At 40.4% G+C, this 20865-nt stretch overlaps 1 protein-coding gene across 4 annotated transcripts in view; it reads left to right on the forward strand.

Annotated features, from left to right (window-relative positions):
• The window catches only part of PRORP (protein only RNase P catalytic subunit), a 55547-nt gene extending 37604 nt beyond the window's left edge, over window positions 1–17943 (forward strand). For 3 of the 4 annotated variants that reach the window (XM_076345027.1, XM_076345028.1, XM_076345029.1), the window contains exons 6-8: window positions 13964–14112; window positions 15620–15815; window positions 17531–17943. In XM_076345027.1, coding sequence (XP_076201142.1) covers window positions 13964–14112; window positions 15620–15815; window positions 17531–17659 — 474 coding nt within the window. In that variant the 3' untranslated portion in view covers window positions 17660–17943. The remainder of the gene's footprint in view (window positions 1–13963; window positions 14113–15619; window positions 15816–17530) is intronic. The other variant, XM_076345030.1, reaches the window with a different exon arrangement.
• The last annotated feature ends 2922 nt before the right edge of the window (window positions 17944–20865 follow it).

Genomic DNA, 20865 nt, shown 5'->3' on the forward strand with positions numbered 1-20865 from the left:
ACGTCGGGGATGAAAGGAAGACGAGGGAAAATGTGGGCTCTCTCCGGAATGAAATGGGAGACCTGGTTACCCGGGACACGGAGAAGGCGGAGGTATTCAATGACTTTTTTGCCTCGGACTTCACCGGCAAGTGCTTGAGCTGCAGAAGGCAAAGGCAGGGACTGGGAGAATGAAGAGCCGCCCGCTGTGGGATAACATCAGGTTCAAGACCATCTAAGGCACCTGAAGGGGCACAAGTCCATGGGACCCGATGAGATCCATCCGCGGGTCCTGAAGGAACTGGCAGATGAAGTTGCTAAGCCACTATCCATCATATTTGAGAAGTCGTGGCAGTCCAGTGAAGTTCCCACTGACTGGAAAAGGGGAAACATAACCCCCATTTTTAAAAAGGGAAAAAAGGAAGACCCGGGGAACTACACAGTCTCACCTCTGTGCCTGGGAAGATCATGGAACAGATCCTCCTGGAAGCTATGCTAAGGCATGTGGAGGACAGGGAGGTGATTTGAGGCAGCCAGCATGGCTTCACCAGGGGCAAGTCCTGCCTGACCAACCTAGTGGCCTTCTATGATGGAGTGACTACATCAGTGGACACGGGAAGGGCTACAGATGTCGTCTGTCTGGGCCTCTGTAAGGCCTTTGACATGGTCCCCCACAACATCCTTCTCTCTAAACTGGAGAGACATGGATTTGATGGGTGGACTGTCCGATGGGTGAGGAATTGGTTAAATGGTTGCATCCAGAGGGTAGTGGTCAACGGCTCAATGTCCAGATGGAGATTGGTGACGAGTGGTGTCCTGCAGGGGTCCATATTGGGACCGGTACTGTTTAATATCTTCATCAATGACATAGGCAGTGGGATCAAGTGCACCCTCAGCAAGTTTGCAGATGACACCAAGCTGAGTGGTGTGGTCAACACGCCAGAGGGACGGGATGCCATCCAGAGGGACCTGGACAAGCTTGAGAAGTGGGCCCGTGTGAACCTCATGAGGTTTAACAAGTCCAAGTGCAAGGTCCTGCACCTGGGTCGGGGCAACCCCCGGTATCAATACAGGCTGTGGGATGAAGGGATTGAGAACAGCCCTGCCGAGAAGGACTTGGGGGTACTGGTGGATGAAAAGCTGGACGTGAGCCAGCAATGCACGCTCGCAGCCCAGAAGGCCAGTCGTATCCTGGCCTGCATCAAAAGCAGCGTGGCCAGCAGGTCGAGGGAGGTGATTCTGCCCCTCTACTCTGCTCTGGTGAGACCCCACCTGGAGTACTGTGTCCAGCTCTGGAGCCCTCAGCATAAGAAAGACACAGACCTGTTGGAGCAGGTCCAGAAGAGGGCCACGAAAACGATCAAGGGGGTGGAACACCTCTCCTATGAAGAAAGGCTGAGAGAGTTGGGGTTGTTCAGCCTAGAGAAGAGAAGGCTTTGGGGAGACCTTCTTGCAGCCTATCAGTACTTCAAGGGGGCTTGTAAAAAAGATGGCGGCAAACTTTTTAGCAGGGCCTGTTGCGACAGGACAAGGGGGAATGGCTTTAAACTGAAGGGGGGTAGATTTAGACTAGATATAAGGAAGAAATGTTTTACGCTGGGGGTGGTGAAACCCTGGCACAGGTTGCCCAGAGAGGTGGTGGATGCCCCATCCCTGGAAACATTCAAGGTGAGGTTGGACGGGGCTCTGAGCAACCTGATCTAGTTGAAGATGTCCCTGCCCACGGCAGGGGGGTTGGACTAGATGACCTTTAGAGGTCCCTTCCAACCCAAACTATTCTATGATTTAAGGAGTCATGTTGACATGGCGCTGTGAACAAGCTGTGTACGTTGTGTGCCATAAGCTCTCTAACAGAAGTTAAAAGCCAGTTCAGTTCCACTGGTTCTGTGGAGTTGTTCCTGACTTACATGGTATACCAGTGTGGGAAGATCAACCTTGCTGATCCCTTCTCTCCTTGTTTATTTCCTAACTGTGGGATATCTGTGTAAACTAGGTAGTGCTTGCACTATAAACTAAAAAAAAAAAAAAGTAGAAGTATGATGCAGGTGCTTGTTAGAGCTGTGGTTCACTGGAATTTGAGCTTCCACATTCAGTGCAAGTTTGAGAAAAGCTCAGTGGAAGATAGGTATTCCTTGAATACTACCTATACTACTACCTGACTGACTGATTGATTGATAGGAATTTTCTTCCACGACAGCCCTAAGTTGCCACACATTTGAGTAAATAAAATGAAGTAGTAGCAAGAGGGTTGCAAGCAGGTAGTCACAGAGCAGAACCAGTCAGTCTTAATGATGTTGATTTACCCTGCTCCTTATTAGCAGTAGTTTTCCTGGGCTTGTCTAATGTTAATGTCGCTACGCTGCTTTCAGCATCTGAAGTAATTTACATGGTATCCCTGTAAAACATTGCACTGTACTGTTTAAATCCATTTATGTATGATGGCCCTAAGTCTCAACAGTTGAAGGAAGTGGCTTAAATAGAAGAATTGGAGGCTTTTGACGTTTTTGCTTCTCATTGATATGTATGTATCTTCGTACTTTCATGCCTTGCAGAGTGAAAAGCTGTAACTTTCCATTGAATGGGCATCCCCAAATGGACTTTCAGAAACACGAATGCTATAGGTTAGGGATTTCTTTTTTCTCATCCCACTCACTCTCATTTCTGCAAGCCCATTCACTCTGCCAGCCTAGCTAACATAACCAGTAATATGACAGTTTTAACCCTTAGCTATCTGATAAATTCGGTAAACAAAATACTTGTGAAACTATAGCTCTCTCTTGCACTTGAGCACTGCTGTTTGGTCCTGGGTGCTCCAGGAGTTGTTAGGTGGGTATCTGCATTCTTTCCATGGCCATGGACAAAGGAGGGAAACATGCAACAGAATTCCTCAAATGTGCTGGCTGGTATAGTCATATTACAGATACCTGGAAACCGTAATGCTGAGTTCCCAAACCAAAATTTGCTTAAAAAAGATAGATCCTTTTATGAAATAGGGGGTGGGTGGTTCTTATTTGGCTTCTGTTGTCCGAGCCATTCTGGTGGTCATATTTTCATATCCTCAAGCTTATTTCTCTTGACTACAGGAGCAAAAAATGATGAAGTAGACAAAGATTTTCATATAACCAGTTGTTCCCAGGAGGTGGAGCTTTTAGACGAATGCCAAACACTATCCATAATTAATTTGTAGGACCTGACAATATTATCTGTTTGTCAAATTGCTGTATCTTATCTCCTGAGTTATAGAAAAATACTTTAGACAGTGGCCTGCCCAGTGTCCAGCTATTGAGTATTGCAGACTGTTATCAATAAACTTATATTAAAAGCATTGAAGTAAATTAGATCCTGTGGATTGTAGCTATTGTGGGGGGCTCTCAGACCTTCACTGCCTAGGATCTCCAGGCACAGATACTGCCTGCAGTGTTACTAGTAGTAAAATGGCATGAGTCTGCAGTGATGTACAATCAAAGTTAATGACTGTGTTAAGAAAAATAAAGCTGACCCATAGTTTACATTCACTTGTGATACACTCTGCAACAGATTTTTGCTGTTTTTGCAGCAACAGTGTGTTACTTACCAGGGTGTGCAGCCTTGATCCAAATGAGACAGTTGAACTGCTGCTTCACGGGACTGGCAGTGCAAGGTGTACTAGTGTATATGAAAGTCCCCTAAGTTTTCTCCAACCTGGTAAATACCAGTTATGCTCTTACCAGTATTAAACAGATTCCTTCCTTGGTCCCTCCTTGCTGAAAGCCTTGGTGCATGGTCTACCCAGGGGTAGATGGGCCTGACTGACCACACAGCTGCTCCTCCACCTTAGACCTTTGTGCTTTAGTTTGCTTCTGCTGATTTTTGTCCTGTAGAAGAACATTTTATATCTTCTCTTTCATATTAAACAAATTTTTCATCTTTCTGACCTTCAAAGAGAAATCACCACTCACTTGAGTAGTGTTTGTTAATGTATTTATTTGTGTTAAGATCTGCAAAATTGTTCTTATTGGAACAATTGTTTTTGAAGGTAACCTCTTTATCTCTGAATAGTACTCTGTAACAGGCAACTGGAAAATAGTACTAATGAGAAACAGAAGAAAAGCAGTGTGAAAATTGTGTTATAAATGTTTGCGGCATGTTGTAGTCCGATTCTTTTTTTCAACTGCAAGCAAGCGATTTACTGATGGGTTTCCTTGGTTATTGTATCATTCTACCTGGACAATAAGGCTGTTGACCTGTGAGCATAGAAATAGTCTTTATTTTAAAGTTTTTGTGGAACTATCAAGTTTATTAAAACATAGGATGTCGCTGCAGAAGCATAGGTTTAATTTGCCTTGAACAGCATCATGCCTGTGCCTTCTATAACAGTGATCTCTCCAGCTGCTGCAGCACCTTTCCTCAAAGAATAAAAGTACCGCCTGGGACTTTTTGAACCACAGATTGGAGAGGGGGAAAACACTTAACATCAGACTAGGTCAGTGATGCTGTGCAGACATCTGCATAGGACAGTGGTGAGAGCTAAAATACTGGTATCTTTTAAACTGTCAGTTTCAGTCTTACAAAGCTGATTTCAGTCCTGCACCAAGTTATTTCCTATCTATGGAAAGGATCAGTCAAGCTTGTGCTTTCATTTTCATAACACCCCATCACCACTACCACCACCCAGAGATCCTGCTCACATTGTGGATTTTCAGTACTTAATAACTTCTGACCCACACTGTGAAAATCTAATACTGGCACAGCTGCATTTAGTTCACAAATGTTCCTTTCTAATAGCTAGCTTTTTACATTGTCTAAAATGAGAAATTATATGAGAAACTCTCTTATGGCCTTAAGCTGCTACAATAATAGTAGAAATGTGAGAGTACCAATGTAATGGCAAAGACTGGATTTACAGTGAAAGATGGCAGACTCTTGAAGCTGTGACTTCAGCTGGGACAATTATTCCATTTACAGTGAGTGGCTCTGATAAGTAAAGTTTCACTTCTGAAGCCTGTACAAAAATAAGTAAAACCTCGTACCTTTTCATTTTTATGTAACTTGCTTCCTCACGAAAATAAAGATGATATACATAGTACTTGGTGCAATGAAGCAATGTGTAGTGATCAGTAAGAAAATACTGTTGAAGAAACAGCAGTGCAGGCAGAAAGAATTCAGCGATGAGAACAAAGGATAGTATTGGTATGTGGAAATGCACAGGTAACACTTCATATCCTTTCAGCTTTTACATATTTATTTTTCTACTCTTGTATAATCATGGATAGAGAGAGTCACCTAGCTCATCTTGGTGTGGGGGGTTGATACTGATAACTCTTTTTAATACTTTGCAAATCTCCAGGTTTTGGTACAAAACAGTAAGTGCTCAGGAGAGGTCTGGATAAAAAAAATTTCATGTAAGATGCCCCTTATGTATTGTCAAGATCTTGGTATTTATTCTTTGTTGCATGACAGAAGATGAGTAAGGGGAGAGATAAAAGTATACAATGATATCAGCTACGTAGAAAAAATATCTCAGAGAAGATCAGAAAAAGAGAAATATCTTTGCCCTTTTATGTGACTCAAGAAAGGAGGACATTCAGAAAATTCAAATTCATTAAAGGAAACATTTTACTACCAGTCCGTAATTAAAATACAAAACTTACAGCTGCTAGGACTGGACTATACTTAATTGTGAACTGAAGATTTCCCAGTTGCTGCCTTATCAAAATGCTACTTTGGATTTCAGATTCACCCTTTCTCTTCCACCTGTATGCCTACTTCATAATTGCTGAGCCAACATCAAAGGGTCTGCTTGCATGTTTAAACCAACATTACATTTTTTGCAAGTGATTGGGAAAGAAAAGGGTATTATAGCTGGTTAACAAAACTTTTGGATTGAGAAACTTGACTGGCACTGCAGTGACTTAGTTACAAAATTCAACTTCCAAAAATGCCATTATGCAACTGAAGAATGTTTGTTTGTCCACGTATTTGAGTTGTTGTAAGAGTCAGAAAAAATTGCCTGTTTTTCTCTTTTGCAATTTATGCTATAAAATTCAGCAATTCCCCAACTGTCCATCTCTTCTTTAGCCATCATTTCTGGAGTTCTTGGCATTGTTCATTTAATAACATGCTATGCTAACTATTGTCACTACCCATTTTTCTTTTTTATTCATGGTTGACCTTTATTCATCTAAAGATCATGGTGATGAAAATACTAGCATTAAAAAGGAGTGACATTCAAAAGGTGTCAACAGGAATGGTCACACTAAAAGGTTTCTCAGGTGTGAGGTCTGAGAAAGCGGCTGAGAGCTTTTAAAAGTGACAATCCATTCTGAAAAGCCAGACTCCAAAAAGCTAGTGTCTCCTCCACCTGATGATCCTGCTCCTGCCTCCCCATCCTTCATGTCATACACACAATTTAAATTCTGTGTAGTAAGTTGTGTATCTATTTCTTCAGCCCCTGCATGTATTCCCACCTTGATTTTGTTAATTCTCCTAGGAAATACTGCTTCACTATCCATCAAATCACTACTCGTCATGCGTTTTGGGAATAAGACAGAGCAGGATATGGCTGTAATTAGATTATATATTAGAAAATATCTATTTCAAAACCTTTTTTTCTTACATGCATCTCTGCTGGGAAGGATAGGGACCTATCCCTATCTTCATGTTGCATAGGACAAATTCGTAACAGTCTTTCCAAACCTTAAGTTAATTTACACAGGTTTGGTTTGTATTGTGCTGTTCTCTGAGTTGGTCAGTAGAATAAAAAACAGGCGTGGCTCTTCAAGCTTGTTTGAAATTGGAAATTTTACCTATAGTTTATAATATAGCAGAATATAATGTCAGAGCCTAATTACACACATACTACTTCTACATTCAGAACTGTTTCAGAGATTATTTTGAGCAGGTTCCACCTTCAGTTGAAATCAAGTCATTAAAGGTATCTCTGTTACTGGCATAATAGCCAGGGTACCATGAATACAGGAAAATATAAATTATGCTATTGCTTTGGTACCTGAGCTGAATCAGTTTACGGTTACTGTGCTTTACTCTCCCCACTACCCAGGATTCAAGAGGGCTCATTAGCTTGGACACAGTCCATGGAGTATTCTTGTAGTCAGTTTTGACCTGGAGGTAATACGTCTACATTCATCCAGCCAAATCCTCCAGTCAGTGGTAACACTGGACTGTGCAGGGGCACCGAGTGTCTTAGTACACAGTCGGTTTGAACCTGGCTGCAAAAGCATCCTCAGGATGCCTCTGAATATAAACTTACTTTGCAAACAGCAGAGCTATATTTAGGCATCACCTCATCTGAGCAAACTGAGCCTACCGTACCATCCTCAATCTATGTTAAATGATCTCGGGTATCTTTGCTTCTGTGGTTTAGTTTTCCTGCTCAATCAATAATCTGCCTTTGATTAATAGAGTTGACTGTGTAGTCAAGAGCAAAAGCTGGCATCTAAAAATGAACTGCAAATTTTAATGAATTGTGGTAGGGAGTTAAGACATATCTCTAGTGAATGCGTCAAGAGAGGATAAGTCAATTCTAGGTGTTGAGTCAATGTAGACAGGTTAAACACACATTAAATATTGTGTGATTGTTGTCATTGATGTGTGAAGTGCTGCCACTGGTAGAGTTTTGCATGATGATGTGTGTGTTGCATCAATCTAAATAGTCCTACTGTAACACAGGATACAAATATTCCCAACAATATTGTTTCTGCAGTATTGCAGAGATCCCCAATGTTGTAAGGGATAATTCCCAAGAGTTAGCTGTTGGCTGTCTCAAGAGCGTAAACCTGTAAACCAGCCTGTAAACCAGGCTGATTACGCTTAGTGACTGTTACTCATCCATACTGCTTTCCCTTCTAAGTAGCTATCCCCTTCCTAGTCAGGGGCAGATAATCTGCAGGGGATCGAGAAATGTGTATGCTGCCCCTGCATTTGAGTAAAGAGGACTTTGTGACTATTTTACACTGTGTCATCAGTAATAATGTAGAGAATATAAGAAGCAGCTTCCATTGTGTTTGGTGCTGTGATAATGGTATTGAATCTGATTTGGTGAAATCACCAGGCTCAGTGAGAAAGTCCAGCCTTTCTTGCAAGCAGCACCCTTGCCTTCCCTCGGTAACTGGCCATGCCGTTTGCTTCCTATCATGTCTCTCTCTCCTGTGTGTGGTACTAAAGTACACAGGTTTTTTGAGCTTTTTTGTCTACAATATATAAAAAGGGAACTAAAAAATGATGAAACTGTAAGTCAAATAAATGTGGTGATGGTGGGAATTGATTCCTTGCTAACCTTTGGAGAGAATGCTTATGCTCAGCCCCACCTGACAGTGTACTTACGGCAGCTCTGTATCTGAGGTCAGCGTTGGGGTTTCCTCTGCAGTTTCACAGCTACAGTGTTGGGTGGGAGGCTGCACTAACAATAGGTGAAAATAACAATAATAGAGCAGTTTGTTGCTGTTATTAGCAGATATCTAAGTGTGTTTTGCTTTTAAATGGCAGCTAGTGAAACCAAATGTTTAGAAAATGGCAAACGTTATTTATTAACAACAATTTAAAATTTTTACTTCTTTATGCTATACCTGTATGCAGGTGAGCCACATTTTGCTGAGTCACTGAATGGTGTGCCTCCCAGCAGTAGTGTTTAAGGGTTTCCCATCTGACAAGTGGGAAACCACCGGTACTGTCCAAGGAGAAACGTTGTCCTGCAGCAAGCTAACCTTTGAAACTGGGACACGTGGCACAGCGTGATCTAGTGATCAGAATGGGTGACTGGCAGTGAAGCCTTAGGAAATCTGTATCCTGGTCTACTCATAGTTCCTTGTATGAGGTAGAGTAATTATTCTGTCTTCCTTGTGCTCCATTATGCACTTGTGTAAAATGGAGATGGAATTATGCATTTACTTCATAAGGCTGTTGTGAAATTTAAAGAATGAGGATTAATCTTGCAGTGTGACAAGGATTCCCTGCTCTCCCAGCTTAACTCCTATGTTTGATCCCCATTAAATTATGCAGAATTGTGAATGTGGGTCACTGCAAAACATTTCCAGGAATTTGTATAGAAAAATTCCTTTCTGATGGGAAACTATTAATATTTATTCTTACCTGAAAAGTGGTTCTTTTAAGGTATAACTTGCTGATTTTTAAAATGTAAAACTACCAGTTACAGCATTTTTGGTTGGCTTATTTCACATTTGCAAAGCTCAGGCTTTTTACTGATATGAGGAGTTCAACATCAGCATGATCCTGTGGAGTATGCGTTCTCTGTCCTACTGCTCTGCTTCCCCACCTCTTTTCACTCCGGCTGCTCTGATCCAGAAGTTCCTGCCCTGGTGTGTGAGCACAGTTGTGATTGTGCTGTGATCTGGTTGACAACATGCCCCAACAAACAGATTTTATCAGCACAACAGAAAAAAAAAAAAGGTGCATTGTGATATGAGGGCAGGAGCTTGGTGGTGGAGGGGAAATTCCATAAAATGGCATTGCTGCAGAAACAAAAAAGAACTCATTTACGTGTGGGGAAATAGCTCATATCTCTGGGACTGTCCCAAGGAAAGATAAATGATTACACTCAGCCAAAGTCTTGTACAAGTGTGCTAGTTTTTCACTGATTCACAGATTAGCTTGCAGAAATCAGAGTTAGAACATGCACACTGGAGACGAACATCCGTTTAATTATGGATTATTTTTAATAATTAAAAAAAATCATAGAAAATTAATTATCAGTGTGCTTAGAAGAACTACATGGGAGATACTGGATCCATCTGTGAACAGCTGGTCTTGACTCTTCCATTGATCCATGTGTAGTTTCATACTTCTTTGTGGCTGCACCCTGGCTCCATCAGACTCATTTGCTAAAGTGCGGTGAACACAAAATTGTTTGCATTGTAAGTAAAATGTTAAGGTTTAGGAGAAGCTTGAGAAAGATCTAATTGAACAAAGACTGGGATAGCACGGGAATAATTTAAATGTAACTGATAAATGATGAAAGGGATTGCAAGCAGAACCTATTCAGCAGGTGCTAATGAGCATAAGTTTCTTGGAGAAGGATCTAGTGATCTTCACAACCAGTTGATTAAAATGTGTGTGTAGTTCAGAAAGAAGCATGGATCCTGATGTGCCCTGTCAGAGGAAAAGAAAGTAAGACTGAATGCAATGATAGTTATCTATATAACCCAGTAGTACTTCTAGTACTGGCCTTCTTGTGTGGCCAGTGATTTGTGCAGAACAGCAGCAATTCACAGCTTCTTGCTACTCTGCCTCAGCCACATCTTGTCATATGAATTGAAGCAGCCAGTCTAACCATGCTTATTTTCCCTTCTGTGCAAAATGGCATCTTATAATTCCTGTTTTCAGGGAAAATGTTTTTTTTATATTCTCTGCTGTCCAAATTTGAAAGATACTAATATTCATAAAAAGTGATTCTTTCACTAATTTTGTAATCCTCATCTCAAGAAAATGAACAGCATAGGGACTGTGTGTGTTGTATATTTTTTAATGTTTTATACAGATTGCCTTTTGAACTGATTATCCAACTGAGCATCTGATGTTTGCTGCCTAAATAATATGGGAACGTTCAAAGGGTGCATCTACATAGAGCTTATTGCATATAGCATATTTGCATTGTGTAGTGGCAGATAATAATTTTTAGATAACTTTTGGAAATACTAGTTTAATAAATTACTGGTGTCTTTTTAAGTGAGAGATCACTACTGCTGTTTTTTTGTTAACAGTATTATGTTCAGTTTCCTCTATGACTAAAACAAGTGTTAACTGTGTGTCTCACGTCTTCCTTTCTTGAGACGCAGCCAGGCGTGGGAGTAGACACGCTTAGGAAACCCCCCACGTAAGTTCTGTAACTCCCTGTAGACCACCCCTGTTAAGTGCCCAAGCCTAAAATGAGAGAAAATGCTCTTTAGTAAAGTTGCATCAGCAAGGGAGTGTGCAGAACAAAATTATTTTTATCTTGTGAAAGCAAAAATAATTTCTATCTTCTGTGTTTTAGTTCTGTAAGTAAAGGTTAATCTCTGTGGTTACTAGAGGAGAGACAGTGTGCTGTTATGCAAGCAGGAGTTTCTAAATTTTTTAATGGTGATTCCCGTTAATTTTATTACGATTTAAACCTGTTTTGAGTTTTTCCATTGCAAAACTGTAGCTAATTTATACCAACCCCTCAATTTTTTCCCAGAAGCACTTCATACTAGAGAACCTCATATGCTAATAATACGTAGGAGAAGAAAGTCCATATGACTAACAGGTACAAAGTGACACTAGTTACAACCTCCAGAAAGACAGACTTCAGGAAGCTGGATCTAAGCCAGTTAAGTTTTTTTACAAAATTGGGAATAGCCCCAATTAACCAATCTATATCTGGAAATCCAGCTGCCTTTGCGTTGAACCATAACTGTAATTAAAAGGTGTTTCCTTTCTTTATTGGGGGTAAACTCCAGCAGTTCAAATACTGGCAGTTCTTTGCAGTACCACTAGTGCAGCTGTGTTCCTGAGACTCTTTTTGACTCACAGTCTGCTTTTAGGAGTTGCTGCTAATGTTGTCCCATCAGGATGCTCTTGCTGTCAAGTTTTTTATTTTAGACTTTGTGGAATCAGTTTCTGGAGTATTCTTTGAAAAATTTTTGAACTTTTTTTTCCCACATGACTTTCTGTTAACCTTCCCTTAACGTAGCAAAACATTAGGCAAGAAGAGAAAGTATTTTCATTTGGAATTTATGAGGGGTTGCTTAAGTTGCTCATGGTTGATACTTCTTCACTGTTGACTTCTCTACATGAAAATGTGTATGAATGTAGTAGGTACATTTCCTAACTTAGTTTACTAAGTTAATGAACTCAGCTTAACAAACTTGCAGGACTGGGCCAATGCATGAGAGCCAGAAAAAAAAAGTCACTGTAAACAAGTAAAATTGATGACCCGGTTTTTACTGCCCAGATGAGACATTCCAAAAAGAATGTCAATACTGAAAACCCAAACTTCAGTTTTTCAATTTTTAATAACCTCATAATTTAACAATCAAATAAATTATGTGACATAGATGAAAAGATATGTTATTACTTAATATAGTTACTTTGAAAGCTTTCCAGTAACATAAAAATGGTGGCTTTTGTTTGTATCTTTCAACTCCGTGTTCCAGTAAGAATTATGAAATGTATATCCAAAGATTCAGGGCATGCAATGGAGAGAATGCCATTTTTATTTTTACCTGCTGTTTTATAGGCAGAAATTACTGCATTTGGCCTTTTCCTGCTTACATTATGTCCCGTTTCTTTTAACCAGGGAAAAGTAGATTGTATGCATGCAGAGAAATAGCCGATGTCCAGCATGATCTCCTGAAAGCAGGAAGCCAGTTCCGATAGGTACTGTTAGGCTCTTGTGCTTTGCATTAGCACTGAGACCCTATGTCTCCATGAAAACAGAGCCTTCAGTCCCTCAGAGTCAATGTTGGTAAAACCACCTTATAGGTCAACAGTTAAAGTTAACATAGAAAATCTTCTGGCCTCCTCTCTCAGATCCTCAGATCCAGATTCATGGCATACTTAATTTGATCCACCTGCAGGTCCTTTGCTGGGAGGGGCAGCCCCACGCTTCCTATCCTCACCACCTCCAGCAATGTGTTCCCATCAGTCATCACCTTTGACTCAGGTCTATCAGTTGTGTGGCTGCAAGCTCAACCCTGCAAAAAAATTTCTTTTGTTGGATCAGTGAGCTCGTGGGTAGTTGTGACATTGTTAGATCTGATGCAACAGGAGTAGTGGGAATGTGCAGCTCGAGAGAGGATTGAGTGGGACCACCCCTTTCCACTGCTACTTGCAGGTAGATCAAACTAAATGCATTGTAAAATTGTACCCAGGAGTTAGAAGAACAATTCTTTCTAGCCCTTGAAACAAAAGATAATGATACCAAATAATGATAAGGATCACAAATAGGAGGGAAAGGGGGGGGAAAGAGCAAGAGAAGGAGAAAGGCAATTGGAGGTATTGCAGGGAGAAGAGAGAACACGGAAGAGGGAATAGCTAGAAAAGCAAGAAGAGGGATTAGAGAAAAATCAGGAGATTGTATATTGACAAATAGTGGCAGCAGATGCAGGTAAAAATAAGGAAACACCTTTCCCTGGGGGTTGAGTATACTGTCCTCGGCCTTCAAACGTGATGCTTCAGTCTCAAGAAACAGTTCTTCTCTCCTTCTGGGCAGAATTGAAATGCCATTGCTTTGTGAGCAGTCCACAGTAATAAACTGGATGCCGAAAGCCAGAACTTTTGCCCTCCATGAGCTCTGTCTGGGTGAAGCGGGGAGGGAAAGCCACAGGCGCAAGTGCCTGTCCTGAGAAGCATTTATTGCTGAACAGGCAGAGCCCTAAGAGGCTGGTGAAAAGTCCCTCTGAACAGAAGCTGGCGTAGCAGTGAATTTGCCACCTCAGGATGTTGGTTCATAAGTAGGAGGCTAGTCTGGATGTGGCTTTCATAAACCCTTAATCCTGAGGTCACAGATTTCCTTTTACTGCTGCTTGCTTCTTCCGCACAGGGCAGCCCAGCTCACATGTAGTTCTCCAATGTCGACAATAGGGGGGGCTGGAAAAGCAGTATGGTTTTAGGGCTCGGTCCTCCTCTAATACCAACAAAGGCTTCAGTGCTGAATCATTTCCAGAAGTATTACTTAAATCCCAATGTGATTCAGTTCCCTCAGCTGACTCTGAATTTCTGAAATCTCCATACAACTCTTCCAGAGTTCATTCATGTCATTCAAGCTGCGAGAGCTGGGAGAGGTTTATAATAGCAATGTATGTTTGAGAGCAGCTTCCTACAATGATTTTTTTTTTCTTTGTCATTAGGGAGTTAAATTAGTTATCTGCTTAATTCGTATTGCAGTTAAGAACTGTAGGAAATCAGGGTATGCTAGAAGTCCCACTAGTTGAGACACCGATGTGAAAGTCTTTCCTGTCAGTCTGTTTTTACAGCTAAGAAAATCTTTGGTTTTGCTTCGTTTTCTGCAGCTATTTGATGCTGTCAACTGCCTGGCAAAAGAGAATGCCCGGTTGCTTGTGCTGGGCCGCAAACACATGCTGATTAACTCTTCAAATTGGAAAAGAGGGATTATGAAGGAGATGCAGAATAAGGCAGACTTCTTCTTTGCTGAAAATATGTAAGTTTAAGAAAATGGCTAAATGTAATGGAGATCGACACCTGATTTATATGCATTTTAAATCAGTATAAACTGCTGTAGTTTTTAGTACCATTACTAGTACCTCCAGCTCTGTGTGTGTGAAAGAGAAACATATCCCTTGCTATAATTGCTTCAAAAACCAAAACATATTAAAAGTTGCATTATGAAGAATTTCATCACTTAGAATCATGTTGACATCTGTATGGTTTATTAGGATTTATAACTGTTAAAACCACTGCCAAGACCACAGTGGCCTGAACTTACAGAATACCTGATAGCATCAGCATACAGTTGTGGTCTGCTGTGTTAGCCCTGCATGGGGGGAGATGAAGTTCGTGCCTGGCCAGTGTTGCTTGATAGCCCAGGAGCGTGGAGAGTCTGGAGCGCTGACTTCCTTGCTGCTCCCAGAAGAGAGTATTTCTGTGAGTGGAAATAGACCCTCTGCCTCTCTAATTTAAGAAGCGCGACCCCCTTGCTCTTGCCCAGTCAAGCCTGTCCTTGTCTCTAAACTAGGTACTTGCCTCCGCCTCAGTGTCCCGTCTCCTTGCCCTGCTTTCCTTATATAATGAGTCTCAGTTTTCCTTCAGTTCCAGCTCCACCTAGTCTCCATCTGAGTTGGGCACTGTTGATCCTTCACCTGTCTGTGCCGTTTCTTCTCTGATCCCAGTTCCCAGAACTTCTGACCAAGTTCCTTGTCCTAACAGCCAGTCCAAGTCTCTTCTGTCTGCCTCCTTCTTTCAGATCTGTTCTCCCTCATCCCCTCTCCAGTTCTGGCTCTTGTTCTCTTTGCTGTTGAATCACATTGCTTGCTTTCCTGCTATCTGAGCACCAACAAAGGGGACTCTGTTACCCCAGGTTGGAAATCCTCACTAATCTCGTGTCTTGTCACTTACTATTACAGTAACCCACAGCAATCAAAAAGTGGTTTCAAGCAAAGTTCAGCTCAGCTTCTCCAGGTATAGGGTATCTCATGCCCACTATAAATGTATTTTTAGAGATTTTTCCCTAAAATTGTTTCAGTTTAATAGCAGCTAATGTTGAATACATTTTCCAAATAATCACAGTACCTTTTGGAAGTATATTTACCCATGTAAAAACAAAGAATCACGGATTTGTGCTGTTGCCTACATTATTATCAGTTTTGATGATTGATTGTATTCCAACAAAGTTTTGGGGGTACCGTTATGAGTTTTAGCAGTTCTGTTCCACACAGCACTGTTATGTGGCAAAAGATTATATTGTTGTATTACCAGATTGTGATAGGAGGGAAGAATGCTCTGTGTAGCATGAAATTAATTTTTATTGCATTCTAACTCTTGGTGCCCTGTGGTAAGCAGAAGTTCTTTTATTTTACCAAGGAACTAGAGTAGTGATGGGACTTTTCAGTGTTGCTGATGGATAAATCTCAGATCAGCATTTGATTCATTTCCTGCAACCACTTACTGCCTTGTGAATGATGTCTGTCTTTTCCATTTGTTTTGTTAAGCTCTGAAGATGATGCCTTCTTGTTATATGCCACTCTTCGATCAGGCAAGCATTGCAAGTTTGTTACTAGAGACTTCCTCCGGGATCACAAGGCTTGTCTTGCTGACAGTCTGACGCGTCATCTGTTCCGTAAGTGGCAGCGTGGACACCAAATAGTGTTCTCCCCCTCTGTAGAAGGAAAGCGTATAAATTTTTTGGTAAGTTTTCTGCTGCAATCAGAAACCACACAGAGCATATTCATTAAAGACAGACAATTTCAAACTCTGGAAGCAAAAAGATTCTTGTTGGAGTCTAAGAAATTGATTTGTACCAATAGGCTCAGAACTCCCATGCTTACTGAAAATTCACTGTATTCTCAAAGCATGCCACAAACATGAAACTGTCAAGAAGACAAGAAATGCTGCCTAAATGTTTAAAATGTAAATGCACGTTTGTGTATACAAATCTTTCCGTTGCTGTAAAACATAATTGCCAGTATTTTTTCATTTATTTTAAACTTTGAAATACTTTATTCTCCTCTGTAGCACTATTATAAAATATCATGCTTCTAGTTGTACAATAGAATTTCTTTCATCTTAAAGAAGGAGGAAAATACAGGTATTTCGGTATTCACTGTAATATTAGCCTAACATATGTATAAAGTTTCATGAAGGAAAGCCCAGAACAGTCAGGTTTATAGTCAGTATTCAGCTGCAGAAATTACAGTCTTCCGAGCATAGTATCATCTTATAGCAGAATACTACTGTTATTGTCTAGGAGACGTGCATCCTTGTGAGCCATGAACAGTACATCAACAGGAGTGCAGCTGTTTTAAGAGTTTTCTAGGGAAAAAGTCATCATGTGACATTCCGTATCACGCAGTTTTTTGTTATCTGGTTTGTCTGCATTGTTATTGCCTACTTAAAGGAATACTGCACCTATGCAGATTCATTTTCTTGCTGCTCTGGTTAAAATTGTAAAATACTCCTCATCATTACAAACAGACCTTAGAGATACAGGCTTATAAGAACGACAGCCTTTCATTCAGTGTTGCCATATATACATTTCTTTTTATGGAACCAAATACTGAATGTAGGGTTACCTGAGTAACGCTGCTTTAGCTACACCTTGTTTCTTTCTTTTGTATGAAAGGGCTAGTAATTTTCACGTCTTAATTCCCATACAAGTGATTTGGATGATTGATACTCCCAGTCATAGCTGTTTTCTAGGTCATTCTGGAAGCTGTCACGGGAAAGTAGACTTCCAAGATGATACATACAGAGTGACAGCGTGTTCTGAGAACCATAATTGCCAACCAGTAATGTTTCTTTTGTATTTGTGTTATATATTGTTATATATGTGTTGAGTTAGTATACCTGTAACATAATAGACCAGAAAAATAGTTTATTATATTTGTTCAACTAGACGCTCTTGAAAGTGTTAGTGATAAACCCTTTTCTTACATCCTCCTCAGCACAGAGCAAGTCAGTTCTGTAAGGAGGTACACTGGAAGAACAAACACAAGATGTCATTAATGTCATTAAATCCTATCAGTTCAAGCCTATAAACTCCACATCCTGAGTTAATTCCCATATGATTTCATTTAACTGAACAGAAAAACAATCATTTTGCTATTTCTAGAAATTGAATGCATTATGTTCAAATCATTATTATCTGGTGGAGATTGAAGACAGAATTTTAACCATTTATAATGACTCCTAGACAACAAAATACTAAAAGATGTTTTAGTTTTTCCTCCGGTACTAAAATTTAGAATTTGTTTGGTGTAAGGAAATAAATGAGAGTTGTTACAGAGATGAATCTATGGAGATTGCTAAGGTAAGTGTTGGAAGTTATAACTCCTATAACTGGTATTTTAGTAATATATTGTGTAAAGTCTAAAAAAATGTTTTTATCTGTCTTTATCCAACAGCCTGCTTTCTGTTATGACTGTGTGGTACAGACTACAGGCGATACATGGCATATCCCCTATAAAGACACTTTTGAGGAAAAATATTCCTATCGAGTACCAAGAAAATGGCTCTGCATTCAACAGAAATGAAGAAGAATATAATTGCACAAGCTGAAGCTGCTTGTTTGGTTGGTTTTTTAATCACTGTTGCTGACTAGGAGAACTCAGCAGTACAATTATGGGATTAATGTGTGAGGCCTATAACTAAAGAAAATTCAGTAACTGCATTTTGTCAAAATCATTCCTGCAGTAAATCAGTTAACATCAATGGTGGTCCAGCAGGGATGAATTAGGTCCATTATTTCCATCTTTACAGGCGATTTCTGTAGCCTCTCAATGTGATTTGAATTAAAACTTGTTTTTCCCTCTTGGAATTTCAGGTTGTATTTTTTTCATCTTTTTTTTTGCTCAAGCTTTTCATCTACACTGAAATTCATAAACTCTGTACTTCAAAGACATTAAGCAGAACTTCCAAAATACCTTCAAAATGGGCACGGCTGACCTCGTCGCACAGTGTCTACAGCCAATAAATGGAGCTAACAGGGCCAAATGGTATGTTTACCGTTTGCCAGACACACATAGCCCTAATACTTCCTCACACTTCACTAGAATTCATTTGATCACATAGAATGCAAAAGATTTGTTGTAGCAACATCTATTAAGATTTTGATTGGAAACAACCAGTGGGATATCGTGTGGCTCTTTCACACTCTTAAATTTGCTGCTTCTGACAGGACTTCATGTCACTGGAATAGTTTGCTTATGGAAATGCATGAATTTCTAAACAAAAAATGATCATAACTAGAAATTCTTACAGGCAGTAATAGGACAAAACTGAATTTTGTACAGGTATTTTTTATAAAACCTATCCCAAGTTATAAATAAAGCAAGAAAAATAGTGTGTATTACAGGAAAAGTGTTCTGTTATTATTTATAAGTGTTTGTATGGTAAACGTGTTCATTTATTGCACTTACCACTTCAATGCAAACTTTTCTCCCCAAAAAAACATGGAAATGCCACATTAATCTCAGATGAAAGATCATGTTTTTGTCACGTCTGTCTTGCACACTGAAAAATCCTCTGTTTGAAACTGAGCTGAATCATACAGATCTTTTTGTATAGCATTTGCAGTTCTGAGCTTTTGCAGTGTCCCATGACAAGCTCCCTTGAGTCTCTTAGCGTTCAAGTATGTTCCCTGCTATTTTTTTTTTCACATCAGAGAGCTATCCTGACACTTTTTCTACTCCTGGTTTGTAAACCAGCAGATGTGACTTGCATGCAGTCATGTCCTTCAGGTACTGTGCAGAAAGTGTAGAGGAGCTGGATACCTCTTAAGGTAACCTAGAACCTTGGTTTTAAATTCATCATGTTGTTGGTAGCATTCATCACAGACCCATTTTCTGACAGAACATGCCAGCTCCTATACGTCACCTCCTTTCTGGAGTCTGCCAGGGAAAGCAGAGAGATTGGATCTTGTCCTCTTGCTCCTCAAACCGATTTACTTCTGATTTGCCAGAAGATTGTTTTTACAATTCTGTAAGTCAGAGAACTGCCACATCTCCTTGAAAATGCAAATACTGCTTTGTTAAAGTAAGTGTCTTCTCCTGTACAGGACTGCTTAGTAAGCAACCGTTGCTCTGTATGAGGGTTACTTACCCTCTGTATGAAGTTCCACAACAGCACAAGGTGATGTGAATCAGTGCTGTTACGGTCCCAGTTTGGTATTAGCTCTGGTGGTCGTGCAGTCCTAAGCAATTCAGAGCTGAGTCAGCTGAATGCAAACCCTTTAAAAATTTGTTTTGGCTAGGTCAAAATTGGCGACGGCATATGGAACTAGCACCATTGCACAAGTACTGGTACCTGTGTGGGAGGGGGGCTGAAATGTCAGGCTGCAGAAGGTGGGCCCCTGCAGCTCTGCCTTAGGTCAGCTTTAGCTGACCAGAAATTGCACCTTCAGGTCATCCATTTCATTGCCAGACATGTTCATCTATTGAAGTTAGTATTCTACCTCACCCTGGTCATTAACAGACATGCATAATATCAACATCTAACTGGAATAAATGCATCCTGTACTTCCTTTTGACTGAGGACAGACGTGTCCCTAATCAATCACTTGGGTTTCATCTCAAAAACTGTTCTTACAGAGATACCATAATACCTTCTAAATAGTAACACTTCCTCAATACACATTCATAGTGTATTTAGGGGAAGATGGAACAGAATCTGGAATTTACAACAGGAAGATGTCCCAACATTAGTGTGAGAATTGTGGCTTTTTTTTTCCCTTATGTTTGCTGCTAATACACTTTCCTGTAGACCCTTATAGGGAATTAATGGCTTCCTCTCTCTCAAACTAGAGAGGAAACATTAGTGATCAACCTACAGACTTTTTCAATTGCCAACCACCTGTTCATATAGATGTACACGGTCTCCAGAGGCTCTGTTCTGAGGTTAATTATTTGCATTTTATTTAAGATATTTGTGAAATAACATGCCTTTTGTGTTGCTGTAAGTCTTCAAATTTCAGATTACTGAAACAGGGAATTTAGAGGTAACAATGAATATGAGGGTTTGCTTGTGAGTATGTAAAGGGAATTCTGGGGGGTTTCATTGGCAATAAACCCAAGAGCCAAACCAAAGGTTACTGACAGCTACCAGCAGATCTACTTGACATCTACTACTGCTTACAGTAGTATAGCAAAAGTCCAAGGATTTTTAATGCCTGTATGGTAGTAGTTTATTAGATTGATGGGTCCACGCTGAATGCCAGAAAGGCAAGTCCTCCAAACGTTGCAGCAATGCGTACCCCCGAAACCATGGCAAATGACACTGACTGCCCTTTGCTAGCACACTGAGTGAGGAGAACAGGAATCAGAAGGAACTAACGCCTAGCTTAGCCTGCCATGTGCCACGGAGATGGAGACGCGTTGGCAAGATGAACTTGAGGAAGACTGAACTGATCCAGCCTGCGCTATAGCTATTTTGTGAATAGCTTCATCTCCGAACTCACCCACTTACTGTTTACTATGTTAAAAACATGTCAGTGAGAACAGTCTTCCTCAGGATCCTGCAACACAGACTTTGACTCTCGTATGGTTGATCAGACGTGATGAACACTAAACCAAAAATACGTGATTGCTCTTCTGAAACAAAACCATATTTTGGAAACTGACAAAATTGCTACATAGGTGGAGAAAACTTCTGGAAACTATATCCTGAAAGTAGCATGACTTCCACGCCATCATGTGCATGGTATTGAGCAACTATTACTCTTCCCTTGGCCTAAGTCAAATAC

This window comes from Aptenodytes patagonicus, chromosome 7 (assembly GCF_965638725.1).
Source record: "Aptenodytes patagonicus chromosome 7, bAptPat1.pri.cur, whole genome shotgun sequence".
In the NCBI taxonomy this organism is placed as follows: Eukaryota; Metazoa; Chordata; class Aves; order Sphenisciformes; family Spheniscidae; genus Aptenodytes; species Aptenodytes patagonicus.